This window comes from Ipomoea triloba, chromosome 1 (assembly GCF_003576645.1).
Source record: "Ipomoea triloba cultivar NCNSP0323 chromosome 1, ASM357664v1".
Taxonomy (NCBI): domain Eukaryota; kingdom Viridiplantae; phylum Streptophyta; class Magnoliopsida; order Solanales; family Convolvulaceae; genus Ipomoea; species Ipomoea triloba.
In genome coordinates this window covers 29,909,316-29,920,641 of record NC_044916.1, presented here as the reverse complement: position 1 = coordinate 29,920,641, position 11,326 = coordinate 29,909,316, and the positions used below count along the sequence as shown (strand labels likewise).

Genomic DNA, 11,326 nt, shown 5'->3' with positions numbered 1-11,326 from the left:
GAGCAGGCGACTAGAGTTTGGTCTCCTTCGTCGTTGGAAGGCGGTTTTTTTTTTTTTTTTTTTTTTGAACGCAACACGCAAGTGAGACTTACGTTTGTGGTCAGCGATTGAAAAAATAAAAAATAAATTAACAACTGCATTTGGGACTTGCGTTTCTGACCTTAAACGCAAGTTGCAAATACTCTTTTCCCATTTTTGTCTAGCTTTTAAAATCGTCATATTTTTATCCATTCCCTTATTTTTCGTCCCATTTCAGTCATTAACCCTCCTTCCACTTATCTTCTCGACGTGTCATACTTGTGTTATAATTTTTTTAACATCAAATGACATTTAAATGATTTCTTTTAAAGGGTTTGGCCTGCGGGCTGGCCCGCAACCCGAGCAGGCTAGCCAACGCGGGGCGCAGGCCTTAGCGGGCCAAGCCTGTTAGGCCTGTTTTTTCCCAGGCCACTTTTTTTTTAGCCATAACCTGTCCATTGCGGAGCGGTGCGGGTCAACCTGCTTTGACAATACTAATTCCAACCAAATGCCCTGTTATAGATTTATAGTGATGCTCTATTATAATTTATAAGCGCAACAAAAAAAAAAAACACAAAGAAGCATTGCTCTATTATAAGCACCCAAAAAAAAAAAAAGAACCATTGCTCTATTATAAGCACCCAACTTTTTTTTTTTGGGCTCTATTATATACCACATTAACAAAAGGCACGAAGGAATCACGGTTTCGGTAAAAATTCAAAAACCATTACTTTTTTCCCGCCATAGTGAACCTGTAAATATTCAGCTCTGCAAAATTCCCACTGTTTTTCAGTTCCGCAAAAGTTACGAGCAGAATCCCAAGCTATGGCACCCAAGAAGGCCTCTTCTATACCTTCGCCACCTCCGATTCCAATCGGTAATACTCTCACCCCGCCTAAAACCCGATTCCTTCAAAACTCATAATCAATTTAAGAATTCTGTTAGAAAATTTATTTATTTGCGCAGGAAATTGCGAAGTACGGGTCGAAGCTAAAAACTTTGCCTCCGAGTCGACTGAAAACAGCCTCCGAATCACTTTCTCGAAAGATGCCCATATCAAAATATCAGGCAATAAGGCCCTTTAGTAATTCATTTTCAAAAATTTTATATTTCCGAATTCAGATTTCTACTATTCACTTAATATCTGTCAGAACTATGGGAATTTGTTATAGAGTTCTTATTGTTTTTGTTACTACTTGAGACAGTCATGGAGAACAGGAATTGCGAAATGGTGAATTTTGGTCCTCAGGGTTCTGAGAATGAGGAAAACGGTAATGTTTCGTTTCGAATTTTCTCCAATCTTTTTTGTTTCCCTATTGTATTTGCTTTCTTGTGATTACCCGATTAAATGTCAGAATTTAATAATGATTTTTTCCTCTTAGGATTAGGTAATTACTGTTTTGAGCTCATTAATCCCAAGGATGCAGATGGTAAAACCAAGTGCTTGGTTCAGGTAATCTACATTTATTTTCCATCTCTATAACTCTCTCCCTCTCTCTATCGCTTTACATATGTGGTGCTTAGTCGTATTTCTTGTTGTAGGAAGTGCTAAACATTTATGTTGAGGAACTGCCTGCAATGAAATATGCTGCAAACACTGGAAAGCAATCATTGTTTCTTGATAAATGTGTATCAAGTGGGTATGTTATTGAAACTCATACAGTCCCTTCTATATTTTATTTTAGGACTTCAGTCTCATCAATATCTCTTATGACACTGTTAAATGTGTCTAGAATTATTTATGTAATGAACATTTGATTTATGGCCTGAATGTTATCACCTCAATCAAGATTCTAAAGGTTGAGGATTTGGCTAATGACTGCTATTGCAGGAAATACTGCACTTTGATTTTGAGGATTAAACAGGGTGAACACCATGGAGAGGTATGCTTGCAGTAGTTGACTAGTTGCTTTTATATGTATCAATGTACAAGGTGGGGTGTTAGCTGATGCCTCCTAAGATCAAATTAATATCCTTGTAGAGCACAGCCCTTGGAATATCATAAGCAAAAAGAGTTTGTGTGCATATGTTTATGTATATGCTTACATTTGTAGGATAGATTCAATTTTATTGGGTTATATTTAGCATGCATACTCCTTTAACAAATTGAAGTGCTCTTTACTCTATAATTTTTTGGTGACTAATCAGGGGTTCCATAATATCTCGTTGATCTTGCTCATTATTGAACAGGTTGTTGCAGCAACTACTTATCAAATAATCTCCGCTGACACACAGTATGCTGAGATTCCTCTTGCAGCTGTTAGATCACAATATCAACACAAGGTCTAGTGTTTGTTTTGCCAAATTAATTAATTTTTTTTTTTTATGATTTCAGATTTACTTTTATAAATAGACTGGCATATGACCTTAGCAAATGAGGCTACTCTTTAGGGCTCTTTTTAGGGTTTCATCTAAAGGATATGGCTGCAGTTGACAGTATCAGATGAAAGTGTATCTTTCCTTTTATATGAAACTGCTTATTTCATTTTTCTGCATGATGTTCATTGCAAGAAACAATATACACCAATCACTATTGAAAGAGTTGAGACCTCATTCAATTACTGCTTAGAAACCCAACACAGGCCTTTTTAGATATCTAATGCAAAAAGCTCTTAGAAGTGGATTCAAACCACTGATGCTAAAATTTTCAGTCCTTGGCTCCAACTTGCTATTCAGTTAAGTTACAAGTGGAAGTAAACTGGTTCCCTGTGTATGATGTCAGTTCAGAGATGCATCCCTTGTAAACTTTATTTTTCTCCTTTACATACTGTAGCATTTATTTGTTTATGGAAATATAAAGATTATTATTAATTTATTTCAGTAACTGTTATATCATCTCAATTGTATGCTTGCAAATAGCTTCAGATTTGTTTTTCTGCTTCTGATAGTAATTGACTAGGCCTAGGTTCTTACAGGGTATAGGTCGCATATTATACATGGAACTGAGAAGGAGATTGCAGAATGTGGGTATTAGGACAGTGTTTTGTTGGGGAGATAAGGAGTCCGAAGGATTTTGGCTTAAGCAGGTATACCTTAAATGGTGGCCAATATGCTATTGAAGTGATTTATTCATCTGCTGTTAATGTTTTTGTTTTTCTACATATATTCATTTGTGGTGTATCCAATGAGTAAAGTGGTCACAAGCTTTAGCAGGAAAAATCTGATTTTATGAAATGCTTTCTAATAGTTCAACAATGTTTTCTGAGTGGCCTGAGAAGAATAACAACTTATAAGTTTCATAGTTGTGTATTATATTGAATATAATCTGACTGGTGTCTTTGCTAAACACATGCATGCAAAACACAAAAATGGGCTTACAAAATGGCTTCATTTATGTACCTGGTGAATACTTGCCATGGGCTTGATGTAAACATGTTCCAGTTTATTTTTATTTTGCTTGAGTCACTAAATAAATAAGCTAAATCTGCAGGGATTTGTAGTAATTGGTCAGGTAGATGCAAAAGGAAAAGCTCGTAGGCTTCCTATAAGGGCTGATATCCGTAGAGCGTTGTGTTTTCCTGGTGGTTCAACTCTCTTGGTTTCTCATCTTAACAAGGAAAGTTTAACAAATTCCCCAGAGAATCTAATGATGACAGTAGCACCAAATTCTCCAGATAAACTCCCTATCTCTCAGAAACAAGATAAAAATGTACCAGAAGGGAATCACTTTTCCAATGGAGTAAATCAAAATATCAGCACAGATGATACTCAGCATTATGGTATGTGAAGCTGCTGCATAAAATTTTCATTTCTTTCATTTCATTGGGTTTGAAAATCGAGAATGCATAATGATCAAGTGTGAGCAAGTGCAGGGTGAGGTTATTAACAGTGTATTCATTCTTCTATGATTCATTAAGTGCCTTTTTCTTATAAATGACTGAAAGGATTCTTTCAGAACTGTGTATGATCAATATCTACTAATCTGTTTGTTTGAATCTAAACTGTCAAGTTGCAGACACAGTGGAAACTATAAATTGTGGAAATGTTGCCAACTGTACAGGAGTAAATGAATGTGAATTTGAACCTTATCCGGAACGATGTTCATGTTCGGCACCAGGAACAAAGAAAAGGATGTGGGAAGCCTCATTTACCTCTTTGAACTCAAAAAAAGTAAAGGGAGGCTATGTAGCTGATGATTGCCACTTACGTTCTAACAACTTCCTTTTAGAAAATAATGGAAAGACGACTATGCATAAAAGTGGTGGTTCCTTGGCAGCTTCTGAAAGTGCATTTCTAGGGCATGATCATCATAAAGATCCTTTAACATGCAGCTCCAAGTATTCTGAAGAATACAGAGCACTTGATGTGACACCCATAAGTAATAGCAACCTGGGCATTCCTCCCTTGGGAAAACACTTCAGAATTATGCTGATGAATATAGCTGATGATAATAAGAAAGCAAATCTAACTAAGGTATTCACTAGCATCTCTTGTTAGGTTCATGGGACAAATCATCCTATGTATTGATGATATCCAATACTAGCAACTTACTTTTTACTCTTTTTAATCACTGTTTCTGACTTTTGGCTGTAATGTCTGAAAATTAGTCAACAAAACAATTGACTGAATGATGAAAGAGGCCATATGACAATCTTCTACCACTTCCTGACACTTGATGGTGCTTGTGCAGATAATTGAAAACCTTGGTGGACTTGTTACTTCTGATGGAAGTGAATGTACGCATGTGGTAACAGGGAAAGTAAGGAAAACGCTGAATTTTTGCAAAGCTTTATGCTCAGGGTCAGTATTTCCTATGAACTACTGCTTCATTATATCTTGGCCAGAATGCATAACAACTAAAAATTGATACTACTCGTACAACTAGTATATATCATTCTTAATCCTTCAAGATAAGCGCTGTGGTTCCTGAAGTAAATCCCTGAAAAGGGACAGAGGCAGGAGAGCCATTGCTCATCATCATTTTAACATCATCAGTTTTCAGAATTTTTAATTTTTATTACTTCAGATAATATTATTCTTTAACCTTTAGAATTTCTTGGTGACTGGAATAATATTTTGACTACATTCTAGTTATTTACTCTGTATTTAAGAATAATACTCCATTTCATTCTGAGATTTTAACATAAATTTAAGTTTTTACTAGTGTCTGCTTGTTATTATTCACCTTTGACATTGATTTTAAAATGTATACACAATGCTACCCAGGTCTTGGATAATATCACCCAGTTGGTTGAAAGAAAGCTTTCGGAAAGGCAGATTCGTGGGTATGTTACAAGATCTAAATTTGATATATTATGGAAACCATTAATATATTTTGATATGTGATTGGCTTCCATGTTGTCCAGATGAAATGCCTTTCATTTTGAAGGATGAAGACTATGAACTCAAGTACACAACTGAGCTAAAATCTGCACTTCTTAGGGCTAAGGCACACCCTCAAAGTTTACTTAATGGTTATGACATATGCCTTGCAGCTCATGTTCAACCTCCTGCCAGTATGTTATCTGCAGTTGTAAAATCTGCCGGAGGAAATGTAAGTCAAATTTCAAGAAATTTTGCTTAAAAGAAATGCACATACATTATGGTTTTTAGTTCAGGAATAACATCTGCAATGTTCCTAATTGCTATGTCATCTTGAGTTTCTTTAAGCAATGCTTTGACACATCTTTGCAAACTTTAATCTTTAGGTTCTTGGTGGATTGGAGGAGGTGAATGATGCGAAGAAAACCGTCTTTGTGGCATGCGAGGAGGACATGGATGAAGCACTATCAGCTGCAGAGAAAGGGATAAGGACATTCTGTAGTGAGTGGTTCATGAACTGCATCATGAAACAACAACTTGATCTTGGAGCCTCTCAGTTTGCAGAGAGCCTCTGATTATGGTATGGTTCATGTGCTAACACGTAATTATTAGGTGAAAATTCTTAAAAGAGTACTTTTAGCTGAGCAAAAAGATTTGGTGGGTTTGGTATAAAGTAAAGATTGCGGACATAAGAGTCAAAGGTTGTTGGTTTATGGTAGAATGGAGCCACTGTTTTTGCACAACAATTTTGTTGAGTGGCTTTCAAGAGTAGCCAATTGCCACGTTCTTTACAATGTGGTTGTTGAATTCATAGGTAGAAGATCATGTGGGAATGGTGTTTAGTGTGAATTTATTCTCATTTCTCACACTAATGTTTTCTTCGAAATGATACATGAACTAACCTTTACGTATTTATAAAAGGTCTCTTTTGTTCATTGTTTTAAAATCATCAATTTAAATTTATTACATGAGAATGAGAATCAAATAATTGATAATGGTAATCAGTTTTGGTATAAAGTATTTTGCATGTTTGGTAGTAGGGTGGAATTAAAAGACAATTGATCTTAAAATAATGTTATCCAAAGTACTAATTTAAACAAAAAAAAAATAAAACAAAAATCTAAAAAACATCATATTACTGTTAAAGATGAAATGATATCCGTTTTTAATTAAGGAATGAATTTTTAATTGAAGGAGTAATTAAATTTCATAGTTATATTTTTAAAAATTATCAATTAAATACTAACTATAATTTTAATTTTTATTCTAAAGTGTAAACTCATGAATACACTTTATTCTTATGGGACCAACTATTCTTATACGGTACTCTTCAAATGATGGCCATTGTGATAATCCTTTGTAAGGTTGAAAGAGTGACAATTCTTTAGGTTTTTTTTTATTTTTTTTTTAATTTTTTTTATTACTAATGACTCTGTTACAATATACTCATCTGTCTTATTTTACCTGTCTTACTTTTCATTTTAGTTTGTTCTAAAATATTGTTCTCCTTCCAAAATTGAACATCACCATCATTTTACTTTTCCCAATTTACCTTTATGATTTTTGCTTTCTTTATTATTTTTATTTCCAAGAGTGAAAAAGTTTGGGGCATAATTGAAAAGCACATTACATTTACTTTAATTTATTAAAAAGCGTGTAAAAAATAAATAAGACATCCAATTTGGGACGGAGGGAGTAATATTTATTCATAATTACTTTTTCAATTTATTGAAACTTGAGAGAGTGAAATGATTGGCATAAAAACTGCCACCTAGCCAATACAAGTACACAAAGTTTCACATTGTCAATTCTATCTTTATTTGCTAATTTTATCAATTCTCTCTCTTCTTGCAATACACTTGCTTTACGTTTAAAAAAAGATTATTTTTCTTGTCATGTCACTTCGTCAATCTCAAATTTACGGAGATAATGGCAGTCATAATTTTGATTTTAAAAATCTTTATTTTCATTGACTATGATGCATTAATTGATCTCTTCATAAGTTAAATAAAATTTACATAATAATTGAGAAAAATACTAAAGAATAAAGGTATTTAATACAATAATGAATATTTTGTATATTTGTTTTATTTAGAGAAATATAGTATGGGTTTCTAAATAATAATAAAAATTGTCGGACCCTTTTTTCCCTAACAATGTCTTTTTTATGGTACATGTTAAGATAAAGAATATTTCGCTTGGCATATTCCTCAAGCTTGTGTAGTTGTGTAGTTGTAGATGCGCAATGAAGACAAAATACGGGTATGTCGGAAATGCCCATAATGCCCGCCAAATTTAGTAATTAACGACAATTTACATTTTTATAATTATAATAATAATTCAAACAAGAAAAGTTAAATGATTGAATATTTGATTTTATTTTTGAGTACTACTGACTACTGAGTCTCAAACCTACTCCCATTCATGTGAGAATGTAAATCGGGTGTCGCTGGATCATAAAGTCTTTGACAACTTATATTTGATTTTATTTATCTTAGATGTTGCATTTTATCTTTTTTATTAATCCCCAATTCACCATTCCTAATGGAATAATTACACTTTTAATTAGTTATATAGCAACTTAGCAAGTATAAACTTAATCTTTAATTATCATTCATTGTAAATTTGGTCCCTAATTAGTTATAAAAGTAAGTTTTTTTTTTTTTTGGGTGTGTTTTAGAAATATATTACAGATTTTCAAAAAAAGAAAAAAGAAATATATGATAATGCTAAACACGGCAACACGAAGCTAAAACGGGTAATACGATATTTTATTAATCAAAGGATCCAAGCCCGGTTTACAATATAAAAAATGGCTCGAAGGGCTCGGCGAGTCGGCAGTGGGCTTTCCTACTGTCCGAGCACACTTCAAGACTTAATCTAGAATCAGCCAAAAGATCCTCTCTCTCCTCATAAATGCGGTATTTATAAGAGAGGAAAGTCACGGTCGCCGGGGCTCCGGCATGGCGAGAACGTGGCGCGCATGTGTCCGCCTCCCTCCTTGCCCAAGCGGGATGGAGCACGTGGCGGACCTCGACATGACCTCTGCTAGCCGAGCGAAGCATCGACCGATCCAAGGCGGCCCGACCGCTAACTGGTCGGGCCGAGATGCCGACCTACCGATCACACGATACCGACCGGTGCAGGTGTATTTATACTATCAATATATTACAGATCAAAATTTAATTTTCACAAGTGGTTATTTTGTTATTTAAAAGACCAAAATAATCCCTTTTGTAATTAATTATAAAAGTTATAGCTAAAGGCTTTGTGGCCGAGCTGCATAGTGTAATTTATCAGATGAGAGGTCTCAAGTTCAAATCAATAAGTACTAAAAAAAAATAAATTATAAAAGTTTTAAAACTATAAATAATTAAAGTTGTAAGGGCAAATATGTGACGTCAAAGTCAGCGCTGTCCGCAGCCCACCCTCAGCAAGCCAGCAGTGAGCACAGTTTGTATTTGGAGCAGAGCATCTTATACTATCACAAGCATAACTTACCATCTTCGCTAACTACTATCTTCCACACACCCAACCATGCGACGACGTTTAACTGCACTGCCCATCCTCCTCTCCCTGCTCTCCCGATTCATCCTCATCGTCCATTCACATGGCTTCCAAACTAACCTGATCCATAAATCCCGTCTCCAAATCCGGCCGGGATCACCGTTTAAGATGGCGCTGTTCGCCGACCTGCATTTTGGAGAGGACGCCTGGACAGACTGGGGCCCGCGCCAGGATATAAATTCAGTTAAAGTCATGTCTACCGTCCTCGATCAAGAACTCCCAGGTCAGGATATGAATTGAATTGCATTTTGTGAATTTACACTACACCCATTTAATAACTTTGAGCTTTATGTATACTTGAGTGCTCTGTGATTTCTCTGATCTACTAAGACATATTTGTTGGCAGACTTTGTAGTTTATCTTGGAGATGTCATCACGGCCAACAATATCCCCATTAAAAATGCTAGCTTGTATTGGGACCAGGCAATCTCTCCTACAAGAGCCAGGGGTATTCCATGGGCTAGTGTGTTTGGTAACCATGATGATATGCCATTTGAGTGGCCAATGGAATGGTTTTCAACCTCTGGAGTCCCTCCACTCCTATGTCCACAAAATAATAATGTCTCATACCGGACAGGTGAAAATTGAAGCATGTGCCCCATCTCAATTAAAAACCTTAGCTAATAGTTGGATTGCGCACATTTATGTTTATATATTATACGCTCAACAGTAGGTGAGTCTGTCTGTCATATGATGTGTTTTGGTAAAATTAAACCTTTTAAACTTAGGTTGGCTTCTAGCTACTTCAGAAAGTGAATATTGCAGCTTCAGGGGAACAACACGTTTGGAGCTGATGAAAAATGAAGTGGAGCATAACACCCTATCATACTCTATAAGTGGTCCCAAGGATTTGTGGCCTAGTGTATCCAACTATGTTCTTAAACTTGTATCGTCGTCCTCGAGTGACCCTGTAGCATATATGTACTTCCTAGACTCTGGTGGTGGTTCATACCCAGAGATTGTCTCATACGCTCAGGCTCAATGGTTCAACCGCACATCTCAACAGGTTAACCCCGATGCAAGGTACTCAAATTGCATATATAGTTTCACTTAGGCAGCAGGTTTTGGAATTTGTCACTCATGTTACTCATAGATTGCTTATGAATGATGGGAAAACCATGTTGGTAGTTTTCTTTTTCTTATCATCGTTTTATGCAACACAAATGTGAAGGATGGTAGTGTTCTAAACTGAACTTTTTAACCGACTTTCTTCCAAATGATTGGAAGTGAAAATCAATGAATTGTAACATACAGGGTTCCCGAGCTAATATTTTGGCACATACCTAGTCAAGAGTATAAGCACGCGGCTCCAAAGTTTGTTCTGGACAAGAATTGCGTGGGTTCAATGTTCACCGAGAAAGTTGCTGCTCAGGAAGCTGAAATGGGGATTATGGAGCTCCTTCAAGGAAGATCTTCTGTGATGGTAAGGACTGAATAACATAATTGTCTATTATATTCTACATTCTAGCTTGTAATAAACATAACAATCTCTCAATATAGTACATTATGAACCATTATACTTGATAAACTGTAAGGTCATTTGGACTATAGGCTGTGTTTGTTGGGCATAACCATGGACTGGACTGGTGCTGTCCTCACAAGAACCTGTGGCTGTGCTATGCTCGTCATACCGGCTATGGTGGATATGGGAATTGGGCTAGAGGGGCTAGGATTCTGGAGATAAGCCAGCAGCCTTTCTCTCTAAAATCTTGGATTCGGATGGAAAATGGCAGTGTACATAGTGAAGTTGTCTTGAGCTCTTCATGATTATTCATCCTCTCTTGACATAAGAGGAAAGGCTTTTTACATCTACAGCACTTGAAATATATTTGTAATTTGTTGTATCAAACCATTAAACTCAATCAACATCTTAGACAGGGATGATTACTGTGTACATAATCTGTTCATAACTACTTTCTCAACCTATAGAAGCACAAATACATTTCATTTGGGAGAGCCACTTCGTGACTAAAAGGTCATGGGCAGCAACCATTTGACCGGTTTAAGTATGACATCAAAGTGTTTTTTTTTTTTTTTTTTTTTTTTGAAAAAAGTCGAAGATTGCCAATGATCTTGGGAATTGTGATCTAGTTGCAACCCGGTAACACCCCATGTGGGATGCTGAAACCAAATTTATTCAAAAATATTTTAAATATAGCCTAAAAATCACTCAAAATTAATTTTAAAATTTGTCTAAAAATTAATTCTAATAAACAAGTTTTCAAAATAAAAAATAAATAACATATAACAATTTCCTGAAATAAACAGATGTCTAAAAAAAGGTTCAATTTTTGTAATAAAAATGATGCTAATAAACATATTTTATGGTTTTTTTTTCTTCTATTCTCCAATTATTCAAAAAATTTGGAGAAATCATCCCATTAGTAAACCCGCCTATAATTTGCCATTATAGTTCGCTACTTTTTCTTGAAGATTTACCGGACAGTGACAGTGGTAGGAAGTATAAAACTTGGCAAAT

General features: G+C 35.4%; 2 protein-coding genes across 3 annotated transcripts; both read left to right on the top strand.

Moving 5' to 3' along the window:
* The first annotated feature begins 784 nt into the window (after positions 1-784).
* LOC115999378 lies at positions 785-6,166 on the top strand. 2 transcript variants are annotated; one of them, XM_031239239.1, is made up of 14 exons: positions 785-895; positions 985-1,086; positions 1,224-1,289; positions 1,401-1,471; positions 1,561-1,658; positions 1,850-1,901; positions 2,209-2,301; positions 2,934-3,044; positions 3,449-3,737; positions 3,974-4,431; positions 4,649-4,758; positions 5,185-5,243; positions 5,325-5,512; positions 5,667-6,166. In XM_031239239.1, the coding sequence occupies exons 1-14, from the start codon at positions 844-846 to the stop codon at positions 5,853-5,855; spliced, it is 1,938 nt and encodes a 645-aa protein (XP_031095099.1). In that variant the 5' UTR covers positions 785-843; the 3' UTR covers positions 5,856-6,166. The 2 variants fall into 2 exon arrangements, with proteins under 2 accessions (XP_031095099.1, XP_031095095.1); XM_031239235.1 differs by having other exon boundaries at positions 3,968-4,431.
* A 2,608-nt stretch (positions 6,167-8,774) lies between these two features.
* On the top strand, positions 8,775-10,741 carry LOC116000457 (probable inactive purple acid phosphatase 16). Its single transcript, XM_031240548.1, has 5 exons — positions 8,775-9,070; positions 9,194-9,424; positions 9,576-9,870; positions 10,102-10,270; positions 10,399-10,741. The coding sequence occupies exons 1-5, from the start codon at positions 8,818-8,820 to the stop codon at positions 10,612-10,614; spliced, it is 1,164 nt and encodes a 387-aa protein (XP_031096408.1). The 5' UTR covers positions 8,775-8,817; the 3' UTR covers positions 10,615-10,741.
* The last annotated feature ends 585 nt before the right edge of the window (positions 10,742-11,326 follow it).